Genomic DNA, 26,705 nt, shown 5'->3' on the forward strand with positions numbered 1-26,705 from the left:
TTGCCTCGGCAACCGCAGCGCCTCCGCCGCTGCTGACGTCAGCGCGCCGAGCCCAGCGGCAGACCGCCCCCCCGCCCGGGCCTCCTGCCGCCCCGCTACCGGCACGGCTCGGCTCGGCTCGGCTCGGCTCCGGCTCCGGCTCCGCCATGGAGGCGCTGCGGGCGGCGGGGCGCGCCGTGCTGCGGAGCCCGCGCCTCGCCCGACACGGCCTGGGGCTCCGCCGGCGGCGCAGTGAGTGTGGGCCGCGGCTGCCGGGGAGAGGGCGGGCGCTGCAGGCCGGGCTCGGGCTCACCTGTGGCGCGGGCCGGGCGGGGTATCCCTCCGGGCCTGCCCCGCTGCCGGTGCGCCGGCGATGGGGCGGGAGCCCGTGTCTCGGCTTGGCTGGGGCCGTGCCGCGGGGCCGCGGGCCGAGGCGGGCTGGCGGCGCTGTGGGGGGCGGTGTGGGGTCCGGGGGACGGGCTGTGGCTGCCGGCTAAGGTGGAGGGGCGATGCTGTGGGGAGCGGTGGGGGGGGCTGTCGGCCGGGGGACGGGCTGTGGCCGTGGGCTGGCGGCACTGCGGGGCAGCGGCGGGGCTGTGGAGCCCGCTGTGGCAGTATCTGGGGGCAGGCAATGGGGCTGCAAGCTGAGGCGGGCATCAGCGCTGTGGGCTGCTTGCCTGGACCTCCCTGCCACGCTCCCCTGGCTGCAGCCTCTTGCCCCACTTCTGAATTGAGGCCGCCCGCGCCGGTGGGCTGAAAGGCCTTGGGTGGCTGTGACAGGCAGTGCCGCTGGGGCCAGGTGCTGGAACGCCCTGTACCCTGCCTGTGTGCGCCCTCCCCAGCCTGTGCAGGCCTTGTCCTCCCGAACCGCTGCGCCTGGTTCTCTGCAGGCGCGGGCATGCAGTGAGTGTGGCAGGCCTGCACATCGCTCACTGCAGGCTGACTGCCATGCTGTCTGCAGCACAGCCAGATCCGAGACTGACCCCGCAGACCCAGCAGGAGGGCTGTGCCTAGGCTTTCTCAGTCATAGCTGCCCAAAGGCTTTACTGGAGCGGCAGAGCTCACTCTGGCAGGCCTGGCACGTGTGGGCTGTTCTCAAAGTTCAGAGCGAGACAGCGTTCCTCTACCCTGGCGAGAGATCCCTAATGCCTGCATGGTGCCAAGTGGGTTCCCTGGTAGTTGTAATTAGTGCAGGAGTATGCTGTGCAAATAAGGTCTCACCATTTCCCTGTGGGTTCAGGTTATTCTAGTTATGAGTCAGAGCCTTCTGCAAGTGTGCCAGTAATGTTCAGGGAGCTAATCCCAGGAAAGAGATGAAAAATAACCCTGAAAAGTATTAGCTTAGTGTGAACAGTAGATACCCACGCAATTCCCAGGGAAGTGTACAAACCCAGTGTTTGCAGCAGAGCATGTAACTTCTGTGTTCCTCATTTCCTCCTCTGTGGGATGAATCCCCAAGACGAAGGGAGAGACTGTGACTCCCTGTGTCTTAGCCCTTCTGCATACCTCCTCTCTCACCATCCTTCTGCCCTTTAGGATTTGAGGAAAGTAAATGTGTGCTAACATCTGCTTCAGCTCCCCTTGAAAATTATCACCAGGAAGTGCTTGGCACAAGAGAAGTGTGTGTTTGTGTGTGCCACACTAGTCTGATAACTAAAGCTTTTGCCCTCAATGAGAGTGAACTTTCTGTTGAAGCCAATGGCTTTGTCTTGTGGGAGCAGAGGTCGAATGGATGCTTCTATGGTGCTTGCTTTGCGTGTTTTTTTGGTGTTGGCACCGACTATAGAGCCAGAGCTCCTTCTCCTACCAGCACATCCACTGTGTGGCAGAACATGCTGGTGAAATGGACTGGTTTCTGAAGGAAGCTGGAGATGCTGAGGACTCTCCCTAGGGAATTTTCCCTGAGTGAACACACAATCACCCACTGTTGGGTTTTTTGTGGTGGTTTTCTTTTTTTTTTTCCCTTGACTGCAGCAATGGGGTTTGAAAAGAGAGGACACAGGAAACAGAAGCCAGTGCTCCTTTAATTCTGTGACCTGCAAAGTAATGCAGGTGGGAGCTCTCATAGAATCATTTAGGTTAGAAAAAGACCTTTAAGATCATCGAGTCCAATCAATGATCCTCCTCCCTCTGTGCGTTGGAGTTCATCCATAAAATGTGTTTTCCTGGAAGCTAGTTTGCATCCTTAATATACCAGTCTGAGCTCTTCCTTAACACAGAACCTGTGTGGTGCAGTTGTTTCCAACTTGGACCGCGAGTGCTGGACAAGCTACTCCTTCCCTGGCAGCCTGCTTCTGCAAATGGTAGCTACCAGAGGGTTTGGCTTTGGTTACACTGGGACAACTTGGGGATTTTGATCTGACCGAGTGTGGCAGTAAACGGTACTGTTCCTGAGGAGTGCCAGCGGCTTAGGTGGGTGAGGTGAATGCAGCGCAGAGCACATCCTGCTTGTAGTGAAATAGATGAGACCTGGAAATGCAAAGTTTTTGCAGATAGCACTGAACACTGCAGCATCTGAGGCGCTATGTGGCTATGCAGGAGCTTACTGTCTGTGCTGACAGAGCCTGTACCTCCAGGGATGGAGGACTAAAAGCTTTGAGGGTGAACTGTCCTCTCGTTCTGTTTCTCTTCCAAGAATGTCACAGAGCCAAGAGAGTGCCCTGCTGAGTGCAGGTAGCAGCACTGCTGCTGGGAGCAGTGAAGCTGCAACCAGGTGGGGTGGCTCTGCTGGGACTAGCCATGGGGCCGCTGGCATATGGCTTATGCTGCTAAGGGATTTTGTCTTTGCAGAGCTTCCTGAGAGCTGGGCTGATATGCAGGAGCCACTGCTTGAGGGAATGTGCTTCACACTCAAGTATCTAGGCATGACGCTGGTAGAAAAGCCCAAAGGAGAAGACATGGCTGCTGCTGCCATCCGCCGGATCGTTGCCACAGTGAGAGCTGGCCCTGGGGCCCTGCTGGGCTGGGGTGGAGAAGAGCCAATTCAGAACTCAGCCCCTGGACCCTGGGAAGTGTCCATGTCCCAGCCCTGAACCCCAGCTAGGGACCGTGCTGCTCCCAAGAGGAGGGTGGCATGCAAGAGGCTGGCTGGTCTCTGCCTGTGTGCTGTGGGGGAAGCCGCCTTCCTGCAGGACAGCTGCTGCTGCCTGCTCCCACACCTGGAACGTGATTAGGAGCAGAGCTGTGCCTGTCGCAGCGTGGAGAGGAGGGTGAAGTATCGGGGGAGGTGGGGTCTGTCCTTTCCTGTATGCATGGCAGTAGTGTGAACAGATTCCAGGGGTGTTCTGTGCAGGGCATGCCTGATCTCTAGGCTCTGCTTTCCCATCCCTATGGCAGGAGCCTTTGCAGCAAGGGTCCAAGTGGGGGTGGCACTCCGTACAGAGTCTGGGGGACTCCTGCCAGCGAGGGGGGTGAAGACCCTTGCTAGATTTGCAGAGGTGTCTGGTGTCTCCCCACTGCCAGGCACGGGTGGGAGCTCGCAAGTTCCAGAAGGTGATTCTGACAGTGTCTCCGAGGGGCATCTCGCTGCAGGATGCAGACACAAAGGAGATGGTTGAGAACATCTCTATCTACAGGTGGGCATGGCATGTGGAGGGCCTGGGTGTTCCCCAGCAGCCAGCTAGAGACTAATGGGATCTTGAGCAGCCAGGGAGGGCTGGGCCTTCTGTCAGTGGTACCTTCAAGTTTAGGTTTTCCTTTGGCTCCCTGAGGCCTGTGCCCTCTCCTTGCTGTGCCCCACAGCACTGCCTGGGGCTGAATGCAGGCAGAGTCCTGGGTGGCCTTGAGTTCTGGGTCAGTCCATCTGTCTTTTCCCAGGGCCCTGCTTGTCTCTTCTGGCATTCTGGATGTTGAGGCTGATGGTCAGAAAGCCCCCACAGCTAGGGCAGGACTGCATGTCTGGCTGTGTCCACTGACATAGGACCGCCCTTCTGGCTGCAATGGGATGAGGGTGCCATGGACTGCAGCTTACTAAGGCTGGCTAAAGGCAGTTGCTGTGAGAGCTGATGTGGGTTATTTTTATGGCTGCCAGCTGTGCGTTGGCTGGGTTGGGTGTCTGTGGGTGCTGGGTGTGAGGGGAGCGCGGCTGCAGGCTGGTGACTAGATGAGAAGCAGAGACAGGACATCTCTTTGGTGCAAAATTTGGGTCTTGGCACCAGAGCTCATGTGTCAAGGCAGACCGTCCTACTGACTGGCCTCCAACCGTGTCCTTGGCAGCAATCACCCACCCTTCTGTGCTCCTTTTCTCTCAGTGCTTGAGTTCATATGTTGGGGTTGAACTGAGCATAGAGGACCGAGAAGCACACTGGGGCAATGCAGGAGGGAGTGCTTGTGGATGCAGTGATCTCTTACTAGCTGTAGGTGCCAGGCAGCTTCTGGCCCCTGCTGGGGGGTTGGGCTGCCTGATCATCTGGGGCAGATGAAAGCCTCAGGCTGTCAGCACTGCTTGTTGGTGTGTTGGGAGCACAGCAGAAGACATGTGCTGAGGTCCCTTATTGCCCTGAGCAGCTCCTCTCTGCCTGCAGGATCTCCTACTGCACAACAGACAAGCTGCAGAACAAAGTCTTCGCTTATGTTGCCCAAAGCCAGGAGAGTGGGGCACTGGAGTGCCATGCCTTCCTCTCACCCAAGAAGAAGATTGTAAGCACTTCCCTTCTGCTCTTGGCTCTATGAGGTAAGGGTGGGAGCAAGGGCCTTCCTTCTGCCCCTCCAGAGAGAGAAGGCCCTTACCTCTGTGCATTTCGGCTGGAAGTGGAGGCAGGGTGTACATGTGTGCTCGCACACTGCAGAGGCAGGTGGTGAGCCAGGGGAGGTTCTTCTGTCCCAGCTTCTCTGGCATCTCCTCTTGGGGATGGCTGGCCCACATGGCTAGACAGACACAGCAGTGAGTTCTGGCCTTCCATGTGCATGCTCTGCAGGGAAAGGCAGCGAGGGAGGCTTGGGGGCTCTCAGATCTCATGGCAGTGGGGTTGTCTTGGCTTGAGGGCCCAGATGGAAGGAGACATTCCCCCTCTTTCTTGTACACAGGCCCAGGCTGTGACTTTGACCGTGGCCCAGGCCTTCCAGATGGCACTGGATCTCTGGGAAGCAGCACATGCAGGTAGGAGGAGTTTCTCAAACACATCCCTCTGCCTAGCCCTGGGATCAGGGTCTCCAGTGTGGGACTGGAGCTGGGCTGTGTGGAGGAGGAGATAGCTCACTGCCTGGCTTGTGAAACACAGCAAGCAGGGAGAGTGTTGTCTCTGCTGTTGTGTTCTCTGCCGCTGCCCCACCTGGGGAGTCTGCCCTATCTCTGGCTGGGGTGGGCATGTCCCTGCTATCCATGCTGAACTCTTCTACATTGCTGTGCTGTAGCACAGCTGAGGGCCCTGGGGTACATGCCCTGAGCAGTGATCCCCCACCCTTGTTTGCACCCTCCCGCAGGCACAGCAGGGGTATCAGTCCCTTGCCCACAGTCCTGCCTGTAAATCCCCTGCTGGGCCTTCTCCAGGTTGCAGGCACTAACTCTGCTGCTTTTGCCCTGTCCCAGGCTCTAGGCAGGAACAGCCCCTTCACCCTTCATGTGTCTTGGAAAGCAGTGAGCCCGGCAGACCAAGTGAGCCAGCCCCCCCGGGGAGCCCTCCCTTCAGACACCAGTTTGGGGTACAGTATGTGCAAGTCTGGCCCATGTCCAGGGCTGTCTCACATTAGAGCAGGAAAAGAGCAACCCTTACGCAACTTCCTCCTCCTGGCCTTCCAGGACCCTGTTGGTATCTGCACAGCCTCCCTCGCACACAGTGGCCTGACGTGAAGAGGGGCACTCTGTGCTCTGTCTGGCTCACGAGGCAGGCACAGTTCCTCAGGTGGTCTTTGCTCCACTCTCCTGTCAGGCCCAGCATTGCAGCAGCTCTCAGCCCTGCTCTGCTGGCACTGTCAAACAGGGAGCTGGGACCTGCTCTGCACACTTGGTGCCATGGCTAGAGGTGAGACGTTGTCTCTGAAGGAGAGGAGCCTTTGTCTGGTCATCATCATGCCAGCCTGGGCTAAGGCTCAGCCCTGCCCATCTGCACTACATCCACTGCATGTCCAGAGCCAACCAGAGCATTGCCGGTCTCACTGTGTCCCTGCCCAGGAGCCTCTGGACACTTGATCCTTGGCCTCATGCTTCCAGTGCTGGCCCAGCCTGGCAGTGCTTGGAGTCATCCTTGCTTACAGCCTGCTCCCAGGTGGTCCTCTGCCTGGCCCTCCAGCTGTAAGATGGGTGGTCTCTGGGCAAAGGTGTGCTGTGTGCAGCAGCTGTCTCAGCTTGGCAGCTCGTTCCCCGCTCACAGCCTGTGTTTGGTGCTCTGCTGGCTGGAGGGGATGTGAGAAGAGCCATGATCTTTTTCTCCCCTTGTGTGGCTGTGTGCCTGAGCCCTGAGGATTTCAGCAGCCCAGCACTGCAGGTGCCATCTTTCCCCCTACTGTCTGTAGGCACCCTTTGTCTGTGCCATGCCTGGTGGGTGACTGTGTCTTGTGAAGGGGCCAGGGGCTGCCCTTCTGCTCCAGAACAGGCTCTGGGCAGCCCAGCCTCGTTCCTGGCAGTGACCTGCCCAGGCAGCGAGGTGTCATGGTGGTTTTTTGTTTTGTTTTGTTTGTTTGCCAGGAGGAGGACGAGGAGGAGGAAGATGATAACGGTGAAACCTTATCTGGGTAGGTGGTGAGCTGCCGCTTGTGCTCAGGGATTTCTGTGGTGAACCCTGTCTTGTTTCCTTCTCTGTGCCCCATGCAAGGGGAGCTGCTGGGGCCACGGGCATGGTGGGAGCATGGAGGAGATCTGCATGGGAGCAAGGGGGAGCTTCCTGCTGCTTTCTCTGCCTCTGTCATATGAGAGGTCAAGTGAACAGGGAGCTGAGCTGTAGAGGGGCAGATCTTGCAGTTCAGCTTTTGCAGTGGAGCTGTGGGGGACAGATGCTGACCCTCAGGATGTACCCAGAGCTGTTACTTGTTGCATTTCTGCCATTCTTTGCTGAAGCCAGCCTGTGAACCTAACCCTGCTAGGTCCACCACTAAACCATGTCCCTGAGCACCTCATCCACACGTCTTTTAAAAACCTCCAGGGATGGTGACTCCACCACTTCCCTGGGCAGCCTGTTCCAATGCTTGACAACCCTTTCAGTGAAGAAATTTTTCCTAATATCCAGTCTAAACCTCCCCTGGCAGAATTTGAGGCCATTTCCTCTTGTCGTATTGCTTGTTACTTGGGAGAAGAGACCGACATCCAGCGCTACAACCTCCTTTCAGGTAGTTGTAGAGAGCAGTAAGGCCTCCCCTGAGCCTCCTTTTCTCCAGGCTAACCAACCCCAGGCCCCTCAGCCACTCCTCATAAGACTTGTTCTCTAGACTCTTCACCAGCTTCATTGCCCTTTTTTGGACATGCTCCAGCACCTCACCTCAATGTCTTTCTTGTAGTGAGGGGATTCTCAGGTGGGACTCAGAGTTGCCCCTCTCCTTCCACTGATTTCCCTGGGGCTTGGGCCAGGATGGAGGCCTGGTCATGCTGACTTCTGCATGGACTAAGGCCCGGGGCTGAGCTTGCTGGTGTCTGTCCCGTGCTTGGGCAGAGCTGGTGGTACCAGTCCAGCAGTGGAGGATTAATGTGTAGGTCTTTGCAGAAGTGCCTGTGGTGGTGGGTGCGAGAGGCCTATTCCATTGTGGCTGTTCTCCATGAGCCTGGCAGTTGGCACCTGGCTGGGGTCTGGCAGTGCTGCAGGGCTGAGCCTGGTCTGAGCTGGTGTCAGCTGGGAACCAGTGCGTGCACAGACTGGGGCTATGTATGTGGCCCTGTGAAGTGGTGGCCCTGTGAAGTGGCAGCCCTTTGTACGTGCGGGCTCCTGATGGGAAGGAGATGTGGCTTTGCAGTCTCGGGACAGGCTGGCCTGGGGAAAGCGTTTCGTAGCAAGTGGGCTAGGGCCTGCTTCATACTGAGTGCCTGGTACTGCTGTGCCATGCCTGCGTTGTCAGGGTTATGAGCATGCTGCGTCTCTCAGCAGGCCTTGCTTGGGGTATGATGGGTGCTCTGTTCTCTTCCAAAGCAGCATGAAGGAGCTGGGGAGGGGAGCCCACAGCCCAGCAGGTAAGTTCTTTCCTTCAATACTGCGTTGCTGCATCCCCCACCATGTCCTCTGCAGGGGGAGGGGGCTGATGGCTCACCTGGGAAGATCTGCTTCCCCTCCCAGGCTGTGCTGGGTTCCCAACCACACACCTCATGGACCAGGTCTTCCTCCCTTCTTGCTTTTCAGAGCCAGCGCCTCTTGTGCCCAGAGCAAGCTCTCCTACCGAACAGCTACTGTGCTACCGCTTGGGGCAACCCCCAGACAGCTGGAAGGGGCTGGGAGGGGTTGGAGACCTCCCCACAGCCGGCCCCAGGACTGCTGGTCCCAAGACTCCGCTGGGCTAAGCCAAATCTCTGCAGCAATGGACCAGCCACTCAGGATTCACCCTGTGCCTGCACCCGGCCCAGACAGTGCCCCCCTGCCCCTGGCGCTGCCCACTAGGCACGGGGCCTGCTGGCACCTCTGCCATGCAGTGCACAGACTGCGACACCTGCTCCTTGTCCTGCTCTCCGCCTGCATGAACCGCCTCCAACTGCAGCTGCTCCCTGCTCCCAGCTTGGGCTGGTGGACTGGTGCTCCTCGCTCTGCCCACTCCCAGCGCATGCAGAGCCACCCCACCTTCTCTGAGCCTGCAGGATGCAGCCAGTGCCCCTGGGGGCTGCACTGTGCCTGACCTGTCTCGTTTCTTTCTCCTGTGTTGTGCCCTGTGGTGGCAGTTGGGGACCAGCTGAGGCTGAGCAGCCCCCTGGAGATGGTGGAGGACTTGCTCCGCACGTGTGACCCTCAGGGAGCGATAGCTCTTGGCCTGGAGGAGTGAGTGAGGAAGGCCTTGCCCCTGCAGTTCAGCCCCATACCCTCTCACGAGTGAAATGAGCTGGTTTTTAAAGGAAAGCTCTGCCTTTATAGGGAAATAAACTGAGTTTTTTTACTTTGGTCATTTGGGTTTGAGTGCTGGATGGGGTGCCATGCACAAGTGTGCAAGGTACTGTGTCTCTGCTGCACTGCCTGTGGTGAGGCTTCCTCCCCTGGGGTGAGGGCCTGGGCTGTGCCCCGAGCTTGTGGAGCCTGCAGCTGACCTGGAGCTCCCACATCTTCCCTGGCTGCTGGCCCTGAGAGCAGCTCCTGGGGCCCAGGCTGGCCCTTGTTACCTGGGCAGCAGCTGGTCCAGGCTGTGCTGGACTGGATGTCTTGGGCACCTGTGAATGTCATCTGTGCTGATGGGAGCTGAAGCTGACCATGCTGAGGCCAGGGAGGACACAAGCCCCCTGTATGCCAGCAGGTCTCAACCTCTCCCGCTGTGTGATTGCTCTGCTCTGAGGTACCTTTGCCCTGCTGCACGTCTGGCTGTGGTCTGGAGACATGGGCAAGCCATGCACTTGGTTTCCTTTCCCAGATAGAGCAGGGGAGGCTGCAGCCAGCAGGATGTCTAGTTTCTCTGGCAAGTAACAGTTTGCAGCTGCTTTCTGGCTGAGGACCTTGCTGCTGGGTTCCTGTCACATTGCAGCGCATCTCTTCTTCTTAGCCTGGTGACACTGACAGCCCCAGCTGAGCAGTACTCGCTGTGTGCAGCCTGGGGCAGCCAAGCTGGTCTCCCAGTGAGTGCCGTAGGCAGGTGCTGTGGGGAAGGCTTGCACTCTGGGGAGGCTTGGGTCCCCGCAGGTCAGTCAAGAGCTGCGTGCTGTTTTTTTCACTTGTGGTTTTGCATGTTGAGTCCTGGTCTCATGCCCTTCCTCCCACAGCTGAGGGCACAGAGCAACCTGTAGATGTTATTGGGGTTGTTAGGGTGAGCAGGTCAGTGTCAGGTCTTCAGCTTCCAGCACTGAGGGATAGCTGACCTGTTGGTGCTATGCATTTAACAGCCCTTGATGTGGCTTCCTGCCCTGCGCTGAATCAGGATGCTTGGCATCCATGCTGTCCTGCAGCTGAGTTCTGCAGGTAGTGCTGAGGGGTGGACAATGCTGCTGTTCGTACCAGCATATCCTGATTACTTCACTCACCCTTTGCTCTTGTCCTGTGATAATTGTTCACCATCTCCAGCCACTGGGGAGGCCAGTGGGCTCTACCCTGCTGCCTGGTAGCTGTCACATCTCCAGACAGAAGTGCTCCAAGCAATTTAACAGCCCCTCTTCCTGGGACTTACGGTTGCTGCAGTGTGCTCTTTGCTGTGACTATGCTGAACACTGCAGCCCTGTATGACTTCTTGCAAGACTTCACGGGTGCCAGTTCAGCCATTATTCCTGGCTTTAACCAGCTGTTGCTGCAGTGAGTGAACTGCTTCTCCGACCCCTTCCATCTCAGTCTTGTGTGTGTGAGAGTCTTTGCCAAGGCTGTTCTGTTTTACTGACATACAAGCTAGCAATGGGTTCACCATCACCCACACATGTGCTAACACTGTCCAACGTACCTTAAATTGGTGGCATGAGCCACACAGGCCTTTCCTTGTGCCACTGTGGTGCTGGTGCTGCAGGGCTGGTGGTGGGGGTGGGAGGAAGGGGGGGGTCTGTATGCATGCGCCTGTCCTGCTCTGGCCTGGCACTGTATCAGGCATTTGCACTGTCCTGTGCTGGTGCTGCCAGACTTCCATGGGGTGTGTGCTTGCATGTGCCTCAGAAAATACCTTTATCCAACACTGCTGCTGCCTTTCCTGTGCAGCACTCATCTCTGCAGCTCCCTGCTTTCCTGCACCGCCATGGTCTGAGAAAGGAGTGGTGGCTTAGGGTTGTTGGTTTGTTTTGTGGGTTTTTTTTTTTTTTGGGGGGGGGTGTTGTCTTTTTTGCCTCAACACAACAACACCCTGATTTTACATTTAATGTGACAGACTTCTGTGCTTCTTTTTTTATTTGGCCACAATCATTTCAATTTTTTTACATACATGTTTTTGGTGCCTCTCTCAGCGCCTCTACTCTGCTGCACAGTCATCCTCCTTTGTTTCTTTCTTTGTGTACGCCTCCGGTCTGGTTAAAGAACTCATCATAGTAGGCATGTGTCTGCTCTGACCCTCCAGGATGGCACCTCTAAACATTTTTCCAGGGCACCAGAGCTTTTTAAAAGCTCTTGTATTTCCCTGAAAGCCCTAATTTTTTTTTTATGTACCTCCCTAAAAAACAAAACTTAGTGGCAAAACAAGGTGATTTGTCTCTCTGGAGCTATGGCCATGCTCCCTGCAGCCCAAGTTACAGCACAGCAGCACTTGCACCCCACCACCATTGTGCTTTTGCTCCTCAGGTACCCCTCTCCTCACCTGACCAGGGAGCAGCACAGCCCCTCTGACCAGCCGCCTGCTGGGATCTGGCCTCATCCTCCTTCCTGGCCCTGCTGCCAGGGTGTCTCTGCTCTCTGCAGCCTGTTTTGTCTGTGCAGAGAAAGCAGCTGTGATGCCATCCTCAGTGGGACAGTCTGTAACTGCCAATTGTCCAGCAGCATAACATGGCCCAGCATGCAGCACTGGCACTCCCCTGAGTGCCAGAGAGGTGCGCAAGACAACATTAGAGGACCTGCAGCTCTTGCACAGCATGCAAGAAAAGGTCTCCTTCTAAGGGCTGTACACACACGTGCAAGTAGTGCTGGTACACGTACATGCACGCACGCGTGTGCGCACACACACAGCGACACCTGCAAGTCTGCAAGGACAATGCTACCTTTGAGCCAGGATGCTTTTATTGAAAAGACCCTGCCACAGGGAATTGCTGATCCTGTCCCTTCTGCACCTAGTCCTGCAGCAGGAGCTGAGCAGCACCTGGAAGGAAGAGTCCTGAAAGTGCTTTACTGGGAGGTTTATTCTTGGAAGACGCTGGATCCTGTGATGCTTAAGTCCAGGGCTGCAGAGCCAGCACCCCAGCTCAGTGACAGGCCGAAGAGCAGAGCACGTAGGGAGAGCAGAAGCACCAGCTACCATCTCTGCAGCAGCGAGCCTCCTCATATCACCCTGTTCCCTCCTGCCACTGGCAACTGGGCACGTCTGGGCCCGCTCTCAGCCTCGAACACAGAGCAGTGCAGATACCCAGTGAAAGACTTCTGCCTGCAGGCTCTGGGGAGCAAACAAGCACAGTCCAGACATTAGCTCTTCACCAGTCCCAGGGCGGTCGATGGCTCACGTTGTCCTCGCATGAGCAGGCAGACTAGGCAGATAACGGCGAGCCAGCGGTCCACCAACTCTGGGCATTCAGGGCCAGTCCTTTCCAACAGGCTTGTGTCACATCAGCCAACCTGGTGCAGGCGATGGGACCAGCTCCAGGAGTGGCAGCACCAGCAGTGACTATACCCCCGCAAGGCAGAAGGGTCCAGGAGGGGGATGTGATGCTGTTTAAGCTAGGGTTGTTCCCAGAGTGGCGGTGAGATCTGCAGCACACATCCTGCCGAGCCCGCTGAGACCTTGCTGGGCCTCACCATGTTATCATCTCCTCCAGGCAGCACAGGCATCACACTGTTCACAGGGTGCTCAGCAGCTCCCCCACAAACAGCTTGAATGTGTCAGGACTGAGCCCCTCTAGGCAAAGGGCAAAGCGACAGCCATGCCCTGGCGCTGCCCGCTCCCATAGCTCTGTGGCGCTCACACCACCCCACAGAACGGCTCCTACCAGCACTCCGTGCCCTGGCTGCACGCTCTGCAGGCCGGCCAGGCGCTGTGGCAGCACTAGCTCCTCACGCTTGTTTGTGTCTTCGTCCCCTGCAGCAGGGCGAGGCCTTGAAGCCCCTGCACGTCAATGATGCAGCACAGTGGAGCCCCATTCTCCGGCAGGGATCCACCCTTCAGCTGTGCTCGCTGGGCCCAGCCCCACAGACAAACCCGGCTGCCACCTGGCCATGAATCTGGTGGCACTGGGGTGAATGCCTGCACTGCCCCATCCCCTCAGCCTCAGGGCCAAAAGGGGAGCAGCTCCCGCCCTCCCCAGGCAGCCCTCTGAGCCCAGACACAGCGGCTGAGAGCAAGGTCTGCTCCAGGCTGCCTGCCGGGCAGGCGTTCCGTGCCACACAGTTGCACCCAGGCTTTTGGCCAAGCCAGTGTGCAAAGACATTGCCTCTCCTCAAGCCAGCGCAGCAGCCCCTCTGCTGCCCCCCCAGGCTTGCCCCCCCGGGCCGGTGGTGTGCCCCCCCACCCTTTCTCAGCGCCGCACTCCACAGTGACAGGGGAGCGGGGCCAGGCATGCGGGACGGGCAGGGCTGTGCACTGCATGCACGGCTGGGAGCCGGCTCCATGCACATCCCTGGACAGGCACCCTTGGGAAAGCGTAAGTTCTGATATGCGGATCTTCACATGCAGAGTTCCAGGCTGGGCGCCTGGTGCTGCCTCTTCTTCCAAGGCCTGCTTTGGCTCTGGCAGGATGCCCAGGACCCCAGACGCAGAGCTGGTGCTGCACTTACACCTCGATTATATTGACTGAGGGAGACTTCTTCTATGAGAGAAAAATATGCTTTAAGGCCCTGCTTTGCTAAGCTCCTGGGATGCAGACCCCCATGGCAGAGCCCCCAACCTCCCATGGCAGGCACTAAGACCAGCAGATCTCCTCCGCAAAAGGGCTGATGGCTGCCGCTGAGCCCTCTGCCCTGAGCTGAGGTGTAGGTGAGCTGCAGCAGAGACCTGTCTCCCTCAGGAGATCGAGGGAGCTAACCCTAAACCCCCGGGGTTTTGCACTGATGTGCTCTCCTGGCAGAAAGGTTCAGGTAGCTCAGCTGCATTGCCTGGTGCCTCCCTCCAGGTGAGTCCCTTCAATCACACTTGCCTCCCCAGGAAGCCTTTCTGCCCACCGCTGTGCCCCAGGACTCCTGGGTGAACCAGCACCCCCTGTCCCACACGCTTCAGCCTCCAGGGCTTGCAGATGTCTGGTGACTTCTATCTGGTCCCCAGTGGTAGCCATGCTACACCTGATGCCCTTGGACAGGAGGTAGGTGCAGGGTCAGAGCAGAAAAGGTAAGTGAGGGGGTAGGAGGACGTCTGCCACGGGGCAGAGAAGCCACAAGGCACGGGATGACCAGTGTGGAGGAACAGATGAGTCCTGCTGAGTGCCAGGCACGTCTCACTGCCATGCCTCTGCCTCTTGACAGCTCCTGGCACGTGCCAAGGGAACTAAAGGCTGCAGGTGGCAATGTGGATTTTCTCAAAAACTGTTGCGAACATGAGCAGGCACTTTCCTTTACACTAAAAGGAATGTGCTCACTGAAGAGCACAGCAGATATGTGAATTCAGAGAAAGTGCTGGGAAGGGAAAGGGGTCCTGCTTGCTGCACACATGTTTTGTAGCTCAGCCCTTGCACACTGAAGCAGGGTGCAGGCAGTGAGTGTCCCCATGGCCACGCTTTGTAACAGAGGCCAGGAGGGGAATCGAATGCAGAGCTTTTTCTTTCCTATACCTTGTTCCCAGCTTTGTAATTAAGGACTGCAAGAATAAACTTGCAGTGTTGTCACCTGCAAGGATGCCAAGAGTATCGTGAATGCAAAAAGACAAACTGAGGTGCATCAGCCCTGTACAGGTGAACTTCACAAGCAGCAGAAACAGGCCTTTGCACCTGCCTTTGCAGCCCTGTATGAGCAGGGTCAGTTTGGAGCAGGGATCCAAGAGGAGGGATCTTTTTGGCAAGGAGTAATCAGGCAGCTGGAAAATCTGGAGGAGGAGAACTGGGGCCTTGATGTCCAAACAGAAAGTTTCTCCTGACATCTTCTGGAAACCAAGATGTGGAAGCAGAAGGGCAGTTAGGCAACACTGAGTAGAGTTCCCATCAATAGAGGAGGCAGATGAGACACAAGGGAAAACCTAATGCAAGGTCCCGTTAGAGCATGCGCATCAGAGTTATAAATCACTGTCTTTGTCAGGTAACCAAGGGAGAAGTGTCAGGTGCTGAGGGAACAGCCAGATGAAAGTACTGCTCCCTCCCCATCCATAGTCCAGCACAGTACCTCCATTAGGGTGCAGAAGGGGCTCTGGGGTCCTTCCCATGAACGACTTGTGTGGTGATGGCCTGGAGCAGGCCCCAGTGAAGGCAGAAAGAGAGCAGCGGTAGACCAGTGCAGGAACCATAAGAACAGCTGCCCAGCTTGTTTGCCTCCTGCCTGAACAGGCAGGAGCTAGACCTGTCTATGGGATGCAGAAGAGGTGCAGCCTTGGAGGGGCATGGTGAAGGGGCTGTTACAGTGAGAGGACAGGTACCACCCTGCAATGTGGGAGCCATCCCAGCTGATACATCCTGCTGCTCTTCCAGTGTTTCTCCTGCAATCACCCATGGGGCACGCACACTGTCCCATAGAGACCAGGGCTCACTGCACCCTAAAACCCCTCAGTTTTTAGGGTAAGAGCATGAGCTGGGGTGTTTCTGTTTCTGGAGAGAGACAGAACCTGTCCAGGCAGCAAGCCACAGCAGATACTATATGCCATCCATCCTACCAGCCCTCCCCACTCACCTTGCTTCGCAGCAGCCCTCCGCTCGGTCGCTCTGGCGTGCTGTGCTCCGAGGACGGCTTTGTCTTTTCCTTGTTGTTGTTGGAGTCGTTGTCCTTGATGATGTCATACTGTCTGCAGAAGAGGGCGATCACCGCTGCGGAAAGACAGGGGATGAAGGACTCCCTCACACTGGCTGCCCCCTGCCTCCCCTCCCCACAGCATCCCAGCTGGACAGCAGTCAGGCCCAGGGCACCCTGGTGTGCTGGTCACCCACACCCTCCACCTGTGTCATCCTGGACCACCCCAGGCACCTCTGCATGTGTGGCCAGGCCAGTCTCCTTTGGGCACACGAGGCATGGATGCGGCTAAAGCCATCAGGGCACATGTGAGGTGCTCGGCACCTACAGCTCAGGGCTCTGAGGCCAAAGGCTGATGTTGAGGCACGAGGAGAGGGACAGCCCTTGAGGTCAGTGAGCAGCTGAGTGCCTCCAGCAAGGCACAAGTTATTGGTCCAGTGCTCGTGACCCTCACAAAAGCCATCCCTTGGCTTTGCCCTGTCTTGCAAACTGACTGTGGGGTCAGTCACTCTGTCATGGTTTTACAGCACCCATCTCATGCAGCACATGTCCCACACCTTGCGATCCTGGATGCAGGACTCTGGAGCAATGCTTTGAACTGTAATCATTAGATGTGTTGGACCCATTCAAACCACGGTGCATTAGCACAGCCACCCGCAGACTGGACCTGATTTCTCCCTGTTGGCACTCTAACACACCAACCTGCACAAGGTGTAAGCTAGCAGCAGCCATCTGGTATTTTCTTCCAGTGCACTAGAAAAGTGTTCAAGGCCAGGACAAGAAGAGATTCCTGCAAGATGCCACTAGAAAATCCACATTTACTGGGAAGGGAGTAGGGGACAAATGACTTCCCATTCACAGCAGCTGCATGTGACCAGTCAGGAGCTGACTGTTATCTCCTAGGCTTCGGTGCTCCCAGGGCAACCTGCTGTTTGCTAGAGCCCTGGCTTTAATCAGGTGCTCTACAGGAGCAAATCACCCATCTTACAGTTTTAGCAGATTGAGGCACAGCCACTACCAGCCAGTGCAATAATAAGGTGTCAGACAAGCTAGCTAAGGCCCAAGTTACATGACAGTTAATGTCAGCTGGGATGCTCCCACCCTGTAATTCTGTACTTGTTGGGTCCCACATTGTCTCCTGCTCTTCCAGCACAGCAGTCAGGCCAGCCAGCCCACATGCTCCAGGCCATCACTGCTGAGCAGTGGCTGTGGTTGCTCCTTTTACCCCACTGGCTTGAGCTCCTACAGAGACTCAATGGACTTACTGGGAAGGAAGCCAGATCCATACCAATACGCCTCTGCACTCTCTTGACCCCCATTCTCTTTGTGGACCCTGGATTGCACCTCTGCCCCAGACTGTTGGAACGTTGCTTGTGGCACTCACCTGCCCACATGAGCAGCACAGCCACGATGATGATAATCTCGCCTGTCTGCAGCTGCCTGTCTTTGTCCAGCCCTTCCATGGTGATGTCACCTGCAGAGAAGAGAACCCAGGCAGGGCTAGCAGCAGATACCCTCCCACCAGAACCTGCTTCAGGACCAGGAACGCTCAAGGATCCGAGAATGAGCTCCAGAGCAGAGAGGCCCACCTCCCCCAAACAAGGACGGGTGTGGGATGACATCTCGGCTGGGGAGAGGACGTGCAGTCTGTGGCTTTCCGGTGTCAGATAAACCATCCTCGCTACCAAAGGCAGTCAGGGATTCTAACAGCTTGTTTGGGTTCAAGTAGGGACTGCACAATGCACGGGAGTAATCACTGAGGTTACTCCCTATGTAGGGACCAGGACAGGTTAGGAAGGCCCTGAGTTGAATGCAAAAGTTCTGAGGAAAGTAAGGCATCTGCTTGCCCTGTTGTACTCTTCTCAAGTCCCCCTCTTATGGCCAGTGCTGTAGACAGACTCCCGTGGCCAGTGGACACCCTCTGGGCATCAATCATGTCTCTTGGATCATCTCTCATGGACCAGCATGTAGGCAACCCCAAGGCAAGAAGGCACAACATGGATATGAGTAGGAAAGGAGACCGTGGGGCTCTGTCATTTGTCCTTTAGTAGCTTGCAGGCTGGGAGATCTGAGACCCTGTTCAATATTTGCTTCCTACAGGCAGCAGCTGAGCAGAGCACAGCAGTTGTCCTGGCCACAGCCTGCTTAGCTGAATAGAGTGCCAAGACCTGGGACAGGAGGGCTGCAAACCAGGGCTTGGGGACATTATCGTGGCCATAGTGGATACAGCAGTGGCCTGTACAATGCTGCTACCCTTTATGACCCTGTGTGTCCCAAGCATCCTGCTGCTTAGGGCAGCACCTTCCTTGCTGGCTGCTGGATCTCTGCCTGTGGGCTGTGGAGATCTCTAGGGGTGGCCCCAGCAGTGGCACCTGGGTGAGATAGAAGGACCTGTCTCACCTTGGTTGGAGCTGTTGGAAGGGAGGCGGTCAGTCTCCTTTAGGGTCCGGAAGTGGACACGCTTACTGGCCTGGCTTTCTCCATACAGGCCGATGCTCTGCACCTGGATGATGTAATCAGCGTCCTCGGCCAAGTCCCACAGCACGCAGGCCCGGTTGGTGGTGTTCACCTCCCGGATGAAGCGCTGCATCTGTCCATCTTGCCGCTGCCAGAATGAAGAGCTGTCATCCCAGGAGGCTGTTCCCAGCTGCACAGGCCCCTGTCTGCAGGGCTGCGCTGGGCACACCGCCCTTACTCATCCCTTCCCGGGCAACCATCCACCCCTGGGGTGGGCCAGGCTGGCCAGCACTTTGCTATGCAGCATCCCTGTGTGGCCTGAGACCCAGGTGCCTCCCTGGAGAAGCCACCATCATCTGGGGCTGTGGAGGCGGAGCAAGGCAAGCAAAGAAGGGTTATGTCATGGCTGAAGCACCATCCTTATCCACAGAAATCACTGGGAAGCCCCCGGAGGGGCAGCTACCCACAGTGCAGTCCATGGTCTGCTAACTCCCACCAGGACGGATGGCTCAGACAGGGCACCCTGGCAAGGGCTGCTCAACAGCAGAGGTGTCCTCAGGCAGGTGCCAGAGGAGCTCCAAACTGTGGCAAAAGGGCTGACATAGGAGCATGCTGGTAATCAGTGAGAGGGGTCCCCAGCCCCCTGGGGACAGAGCCTGGATACCTGCTGTAAGATGGCATAGCCGATGACCACGTCTCCTTCTGGGACGTCCCAGGAGACTGTGGCAGAGTTTGCCTTCAGCTGCGTCACAGTCACGTTGACAGGGGACGGTGGCCTGTCTGGGTGAGCCAAGGGTGGACCGAGGCAAAACACAGGAAAGAGGCAAAAGAAGATGTCTCAGAACAGGCACTCATCCCTGCACACCACCATGGGGGCCTCTCCAACAACTGCCCATGGCAGCACATTGGCCCGGGCTACAGGGAGCAGCTTCTCCAGTGAATCTGTCCCCAGGAGAGGAGTGGCACCACAGGTGCACAAGACTGAACCCCTGCCAGCAGCAACACATGCGTGGCATGGTGCCTCCTGGGCGAGTGGGCAGCTGCCCACTGTGTGCAGGGCAGGTGTGCAGGCACAGAGCTCCTCTCTGCCTGTGCAGCTACCCCTCTGTGGCACCCACTGGTTTTGGCAGTCTTTGCTTGCTGGCCAGGACTCCTCCCTGCCTGGCTGTTGGTGAAAAATATGCTCACTGCACACCTCATCTGCAGTGTCCTACAGTGGGGAAGGAGGACAAGCTCACAAGGCATCTGACTGGCTCTTCTTTAAAGGGCTTGCTTGCAGCGGCAGACATAGCCCATTGCTCATAATACGTGTTCCATGTAAAAGGGATTAGCTGTGCTGACCACGTGCCCAGGCTGCCAGACCCAGCTAAAGACATGAAGGGCCCTCAGTGGGCTCCTTCCACCTTGCAGACATTGACATGGGAAATGCACGAAGGCCTGTCCTGAGCTAAAAAGAATTACAGAGTTTAAGAAACTGTCATGGCAATTTAACCAGTCCCTGCAGCTCAAAATCACATGAAAAGTCCCTACAGCCTGTCTCAGGGCACTGCAGAGACCCTACTATCAGAGAAGAGAATCACATTTACATCAGCTCTTCACAAGGGCATCTGCTTGCAGATCTGAGGTACCTTCACTGCTGCTCAGATGTTCATCTGTTGGAAAGTTTACTTCAATCAGATCAAGCACTAGCAGAAGCAGGACTGCCAGGCATGACATGCTCCTGCTCAGCCTGGGCACGGAGTAGATTCTTGGCAGGGAAGTCCCATGTTTCTGTAGGGTCCAGAAAGTCCAAACAAATCCTACATTAATGCAATTCTTCAACCAAGACTGTGATGGTAAAATCAGGCTCTTCTAAGTTCTGGGGCTGCCCCGTGGATGCGCACATCATGAATGCCTGGCACACCACCCAGAACTGCGTAGGAAGCAGCCCAGACACAGTATTTATATATCAACTGTGACAGAAAAATGGGGCAGCTTGGAATAAACACACTATGCAACTCAATCTGGCCGTCTCATCTGCCTGGCATTACTCCCTGCTCTACAGTGGGGAGGAAAGCTCAATGAGAAAGCAGAGCTGACTTTCCCAGTAGTGCAATGCCATCGGCTGCAAAGCTGGCAGCAACACTCAGCCGTTGCTATCCTTCAGAAGGCTGGCCTGATTGACCCGTGGTCTGCACCATTACCATTCTGAGATTTCACAGCACTAAGAGCATGGTAGGATCCTACACAGCTACACAGACCTGCATACAAAGCCAAATTTTGTCTGGGAATTAGACGCAGGAGCGCATGAAGACAGACACTGAGGCTGCTGTTCATGTGTCCTCTCTCCCTGTAAACAAAACAGTGCCCTTCTACAAGCTGCTTGTGTAGCTCAAGTTCAATGCTGTGATTTTATATAGATAGAAAAAGAGCCCCAGAGGGCACATGAGAACAGGAAAAAAGACAACCATAGACACCAACAACAACCACAGTTAGAGTAACAAGGAAAGGTAATTTCTGCAGGTCAGCTATTCAAATGCAGTCATTCACATTTGAATATACCCAGCTCCATGACAGAGCTAACCAGGAAAAGGCTGTGATTCCCACTCTGAGAAATGCAGGTTTGTGGTTGGCCACGAGCAACTAAGACAGATAGGAGGGTCACCCACAGCGCCCCGAAAACACATTCTCAGAGAGACAGTGGGGCTGAGTGCATCCCCAACAGAAGCCTGTCACACCACCAGGAGATAGAGTCATTGGAGACAACACGAACAAAGACATCACAGGATGCTGCACCCTCTCTTCCAGACCAGGAGGCTGGAAAACTGGAAAGGATTCAAAGATACACTCAAATATCCTTTTTCCCATGAAGAGTGTGTCTCCTTAGCATTTTGCCAGGGGGACTCTGGTTCATCACTCTAACCTGTGAGAGGGAGTCCTGAGACATGTCCTTATCTGCACCTCCTGGTCTTCCACAAGCCAACAGCAAAACAGGCTGAAAAAAGCTGCACTCCCCAGACCTGGCCACTGACTGCGGCACGTGTATTCTGTGGGCACAGGAGCTGAGCCCCCCACAGATGTGATCTGGTTTTCTGCTCCAGCACCCTGTCAGCTAGCAAATAACCACTCCCTTGCACTGTCCCAGGCAGAAGCATTTCAAAGTGGGGGGGGCTGCAATGTTTCTGCTAGCCTTCAGGCATAAGAAGAACAGTTGCCCAAGGCTACCACTACACTAGCAAACGTAATCAGGTCAGGAACAACCCAGGAATCCAGTGGTGGAGACTGGTCCCGGGAACTGCTTTGGTCTGAACCAGCCAGCACACGCCCAAAACACTCCTGGGCATGGCTCAGGAGTTAGCACAGCCATCAACCATTCCTAGTAGGTAGCACTGATGTGCTCCCCCCTTTGGAAGTCATGAGCTTAGTGCTATAGATGTGACTAAACCTTGCCAGCTGGCCTCAGGACAAGAACAGGACCTGGTGCTTCACAGGCTACATCTACAGTAATAAATTTAGGTAGTTTTTTACATCTAACAGAACGAGAAGAGGTCTGAACATGCCCAAAGGGGGCAGTTGAACTTCCCAACCTTCAAGTGTATGTGAAGAAATTAAAGGCAGGGTCTGACATCTCTGTGATGCAGAAGTCTGTGGATGGAGCTTGTAGCAGGCTCCCTGCTCTGCACAAGAATTTTCTAGGCTTCTGCAGGGAGTCCAGCCTGGCCCAGCCCAGGTTTTCAGGCTGGGGATGCTGCGACGTGGCCCTGGGGCTGAGTCACTCTATGATTTGAGAACAAGGGCACTGCACTGATCCACAAGCCATGCTTCTGGGTCCACTCGGGGCTGACAGTATTACCTGAACTGTACTTAGCCAGAGCTTGCACAGGCCCTGTGTAGGGACCTTCACTCACGGGTGGCAGAAAGGCAACCCTGGGGGGGGATACCACCCTGGTATTAAACTGCAAAGAGAGTACACTCAAAGCCAGCATGATCTGCTATTACACCCAGAGCCAATCCCCAAATGTCCCAAATGGAGAGAGGGGAGGGCAAGAGTACATGGGCACACAGCAGAGCCACAGTGCTAATGACTAGTCAGTGCTCCAGACCTCATGCATCATAAACACACTTTGTGCAGGCTCCAGGCAAGCAGACCTGAACTTGCATGACAGTGAGAGCTGAAGGTGTCCAGGCTGCAGTTCTTCATTGGAAAAATGAGTGTCCCTTGGTCGGTTTGCAGTTCAGCAAACTGCAAGAAAAGACATTTCTGAGCACATGGGATTTGCATGCCTAGCAGGAAGAGAAAGGACAAGAAGTTTCAGACGTTAAAACTAGGGAAGTTCACCCTAGGAACACAGGGCAACGTTTAATCCCAAGGATATGCAAGATGAGACCTCACTGAAAGGTGTTACGACAAGACCTCCAAATGACAGCTCACACCATAGAAAGCTTTGTGTACGATCCCCACATTAAGCCTAACATTCTCCAGCCTGCTCTGCAGCTGAGGTCAAACCAGTTTCATACCAGAGCTGTTGCCATAAAGATCTGTGAGTGCAAGGGCTCTAAAAAATGTACTCCCTGAAGCCAACTATTAAAAACATTCCTGTAAAGCCAAGATGCTCCCATACCCTGCTGGGCTCTCCGGGAAAAGCATGCCACAGTTAAGCCCTGCCCAGTGCATTAATCACTAATGAGTCTGCATCATTTATAAGTTATCCAGCTTCACTTTTGATTAAGGCCATATTAAGAAACGGGCACCACCACAGAAAGAGCAATCACTTACTTAAGGCTTGGCACTTACTTAAGACGTGGTGCACCCTTTTGTCCTGTCAGTACAGCAGTGCGTTCCTTTCAGGCCTGCTGAAGAGGTGGGAAGGGTCGGTCCTGTGTGCTGGAGCCAGCAGCACTGCAGCCTGAGGTTGGGCAGCAGGGAGGGCTGACCTGCGGGCAACTGAGCACTGGGCTAGATCTGCCATGCAAGCTGGCTTTCTAGTTTAGAGAAGGGGCCAGACAGATGCCCTTCAAGAGTGATGCTGGCAGATGTGGCACTGCATAGGGATGGGGCACAGCCCCACTGGCGCCCTCCCCATCCTGCTGTGACTCTGGAGAGGGGACCTCAGCTGCCCCTCAGCCTGTGCCCTTGGGAGTGCAGCTCAAGGGCACCCAGATGTTTGCCCAATTTATCCCTGCAGTAGGGAGGTAAGCATCAGACTGCACATCTAAAAATAAGTGGCCCCTTTTTAACAACCCTGACTGCATTTCTTCCTGAATCCGTCAGGCCCTGGAGTACACGTTTTGCAAGGAGACTGAAAACATGGCAGAACATATCAGAACATGTCTGATACTCACAATTCAATTTAATACATCAGTAAACTGACAAGGGGCAAATAGACAGCAGAAGGCTGCCCCTGACATGGAGTCGTTCGGAGGAGTCGGGGAAGAAAGGACAGAGGGTGCCGACAGACCTGGGTGTCTTAGCAAATACCAGCCCAGAGAAAGCGGGGCAGGAAGGCACACAGGAATGCCTGTCAGCCAGGGATCGGCTCACAGCCCAGCCTACAGCACTGGAGCATCCCAGCCCAGGGGCATTCGCTCTCTCAGGACTCGCCGCTCGCCGGTGAGGCCCAAGGATGGGAAACGGGGAGGCCCTCCCCCGCTGGGGCACAAGGAGAACCCGCCTTTCCCCACTGTTTGGCCCAGAAGCGGGAGGCTTCGGGAGCCAACGCCGCCGGCGGCGACTCCAGGTGCCCCCGGGAGAGCCTGGTGCCCTCCGCCGAGGGCAGCACGGCCACACGATCGCACCCCGTCCCACGGGGCGGGGACGCGACACGGCCGAAGGCACCGGCTGGCTTAGAGGCCACGGCGCCCCGGGGACGGGCGCAGCTCCGGGAGGCTGCCCGGGGGCCGGAGGAGCCGGGCCGGGCCCCAGGAGGTCGCGGCCGCGGCCGTGCCGGCGGCGGGGGAAGGCCGGCGGGAGGGTCCGGCGAGAGGCCCCGGCCCACGGCAGGGGCCAAGGCGCGGCGTCCCGTGCCGGGGCCCGGCGAGGGGCGGCGGACCCGCCGGACGGCGCCCGCCATGTCCCCCGCCCGGGGAGCGCCGGCCCCGCGCCCCCGCCCGGCCCCGCCGCAGGCGGCAGCGCGGGCGTCCGGGGCGCTGGGCGGCCCGGGGGCCCCCGCGGCACCGAGCGAGGCGACGCGCGGCGGCCCGGCCCGGCCCGTCCCGTCCCGTCGGCCCGGTCGCACTTACTGGCTCGCACGAGGCAGAGGTCGCAGCTGAAGAGCACGAGGACGGGGTTGAGGAACGCCGAGAAACGGGCCATGGCGGCGGGCCGGCGCGGGGGCGCCCCGGACTGCGGCCCCGGCCCGGGCAGCAGCCCTGGCACCGGCCCGGCTCCCTGCGCCGCGGGACGGAGCGGGGCCGAGCCCCGGCCGCAGCGCGGGGGGGCGGAACGGCCGCCCGGACCTCCCCCCGCCCGCTCCGCCCAGCGCCGCCCCCCGAGCGGCAGCGCCGCAACTTCGGCACCGCAGCGGCCCCGGCGCCGCCCCCCGCCATACCCCGAAAGGGCGGGCGCCGCCCCCCGGAACCGCCAGCGCCGCCCCCGACCCCCCCCAGCCGTAACCCCAAAAGCACCAGCGCCGACCCCCGAGCCGTACCCCCCGACCGCCAGTGCCGCCCCCGGGACTGCCGGTGCTGCCCCCCCCCCCCCCCGTGCGGTACCCCCGTAACCACCAGCGCCGCTCCCCCCGCATGCGGTACCCCAGTACCACCGGTGCCGGCTCTCCCCATGCAGTCCTCCCTCAGCCGGCGTGTTCACGCGTCTTTTGTCACACAGCGACCCTCCCCGCCTGCACTCCCCCGGCGTGGCGCTTCCCACGCACTCTTCCACAAGCCCGTGGCTCCTGCCCTGCGGGTGTGCACCGAGGCTGCACGTCCCACGGCAGCACAAGGCTTTCTCGGTGTCCTGCACGGGCTGGCTGCAGGCTCTGTCCCGCTGCGATGGCATTGATGTGTGGAGAGTGGCCGGGGACTGTGCGAAAGGGTGGTGTCAGTCTTCGGGACCCTGGAGGGCCTCAGGCCGGGCCGCGCTGGCTGTCCACTTGCTGTGCCCACAGTAGGACACTTCATGGGAGCGCTCAGGGCAGTCCCACGCAGCCTCTGCCCGTGCTACTGCTCACAGCTGTGACAGACTGAGGGAGCCTTCAGTCACCTTCCTGTCCCGCAGAGGGTTCTTGTGCACCTCTGGGCTGTGCTACAGAAGGGTCCTGGAAGGCACGTGGGAGAAACCTGTCCCATCTTTCTGGGGTTTCATTGCTCCACGACGCAGGCACTGCAACACTGAGCCATTTGGCAGAGGTGTAGGTAGTGCCGGCCAAAGCCTCAACCCACATGGAGCTGCGGATGCAGAGTCGTCGCCCACCAGCCTGTCCTATTCAGTGCAGCTCTGATGGTCCTCACTCATGTGTGTGTGTTGTCAATTAATGAGTTTATCCTTGCAAAATTCCCCTGACCGTGGCCACCCCAAGGGTCTGTCTGGGCCTTTGGCAAGAGCAGGCCCCAGCAGAGCTCTGCTTGCTCCCCAGGGGTTGTGCCTGGGGGCAGGGTTCTTGTCAGGCGTATGTGGAAGAGAGCTGCAGTTGGAGATACTCCTGCATTATGGCACCTGAATCCTTGATACTGGGGACAGGCAGCCCAGAACAGCCTCCCTTCTGCCCCCTTGTGCTGCAGACCTACATCCAGCCACGGGCTCTTGCTCACCTGCTAGAGAAGTCTGAATGGAGGCAGTGACACTTTGAAGTATTACTGAGAGAAATCCTTATTAATTTGTGGGTTGCTGGCTATCCTGGAGGTAACCCCATCCTCATTGTAGCCTAGACTGCTGATCCCTCAGGCTTAGGCACAGTGCTTTCTGCAGGGCCAGCTGCGCTGCATTGCAGTCCACAGGCAGTGGTTGAGTAAATGCCTATGTTCAGGTGCCCCTTCTTGCCTTCAGTCTGACCAAACAGGTGTGTGGAGCTGCAGGATGTTGGGCGTAATGGGTTTTACTTGTGGGACCTTCCCTGCCCTTTGGCGCTCTGCTGCTGGGGGCAAACTGGGGAAGCAGATAGGTGTGCAGAGCCACTGGGGCACTATGACCAAGAATGGCCAAGACTCAGCACAGCGTGGCTTGACGTGCACAGCGGGGCACAGTACAGTATGGCATAGCCAGGCACAGCAGCGTAGGGGAAGGCACGGCATGGCACAGCACAGCATAGCACAGACAGCTCAGCACGGCATGGCATGGCAGGGGACGATATGGCATGGTATGGTACAGCAGGGCACAGCGTGGCGTGACATGGTGCAGCAGGGAACAGTGTGGTGGTGCGGGGCAGGGCATGGCATGGTACAGCACAGCCCAGCCAGGCATATCACAGCGCAGCAGGGCACAGTGTGGCAGGGCACAGCACAACACAGCAAGGAATGGCATAGTGCCGCATGTCATGGCATGTCAGGGTACAGCACAGGTTGGAAGGCTGCCAGAGCTGCCCAGCAGAAGGCAAAAGCAAGTCATAGGTAGGGGCTGCTGGAAGATTGGAGAGAAGCCCAGGGCTGGTGAAGTTGCAGGGACTTCAGTGCTAGAGTAATGGTGCTTTCTGCTGCAGCACCAGGCAAGGAATTGGACAGCACTGAGATGATCCAGGATGTGGGAGACCTCTCCGTGGTGCTGTAAGTGAGGTGAGGCCTGGGAAGAGGAGCAAGCATGGCTTCTCCAGCTTGTGGGGAGACCCGACCAGTCCT

General features: G+C 57.2%; 2 protein-coding genes across 2 annotated transcripts; one reads left to right on the forward strand and one right to left on the reverse strand.

Moving 5' to 3' along the window:
• The first annotated feature begins 146 nt into the window (after nucleotides 1–146).
• Nucleotides 147–8,919, forward strand: LOC104264131 (low density lipoprotein receptor adapter protein 1). Its single transcript, XM_059835608.1, is given in 9 exon segments — nucleotides 147–231; nucleotides 2,770–2,912; nucleotides 3,442–3,554; nucleotides 4,503–4,617; nucleotides 5,005–5,077; nucleotides 5,507–5,628; nucleotides 6,605–6,648; nucleotides 8,238–8,464; nucleotides 8,467–8,919. Coding segments are annotated over 9 exon segments (1,134 nt in total). The 3' UTR covers nucleotides 8,679–8,919.
• Nucleotides 8,920–13,165: 4,246 nt separating this feature from the next.
• FNDC4 (fibronectin type III domain containing 4) lies at nucleotides 13,166–24,249 on the reverse strand. The gene is made up of 6 exons (XM_059835377.1): nucleotides 24,177–24,249; nucleotides 18,622–18,737; nucleotides 17,901–18,105; nucleotides 16,885–16,974; nucleotides 15,444–15,577; nucleotides 13,166–13,444 (listed from the first exon to the last, which is right to left on the reverse strand). The coding sequence occupies exons 1-6, from the start codon at nucleotides 24,247–24,249 to the stop codon at nucleotides 13,409–13,411; spliced, it is 654 nt and encodes a 217-aa protein (XP_059691360.1). The 3' UTR covers nucleotides 13,166–13,408.
• Nucleotides 24,250–26,705: the final 2,456 nt, after the last annotated feature.

The sequence above is a fragment of the Gavia stellata genome, chromosome 2 (genome assembly GCF_030936135.1).
Source record: "Gavia stellata isolate bGavSte3 chromosome 2, bGavSte3.hap2, whole genome shotgun sequence".
Lineage (NCBI taxonomy): Eukaryota > Metazoa > Chordata > Aves > Gaviiformes > Gaviidae > Gavia > Gavia stellata.

Excerpts from the sequence above, each read along its gene's own strand:
- FNDC4 (XM_059835377.1), bottom strand. The coding sequence starts at position 24,249 with ATGGCCCGTTTCTCGGCGTTCCTCAACCCCGTCCTCGTGCTCTTCAGC. Across the intron at positions 16,975-17,900 it reads TTCCAACAGCTCCAACCAAG|GTGACATCACCATGGAAGGG; the intron begins GTGAGACAGGTC and ends TCTTCTCTGCAG. Across the intron at positions 13,445-15,443 it reads GAGGGCTGCTGCGAAGCAAG|AAGAAGTCTCCCTCAGTCAA; the intron begins GTGAGTGGGGAG and ends TTTCTCTCATAG.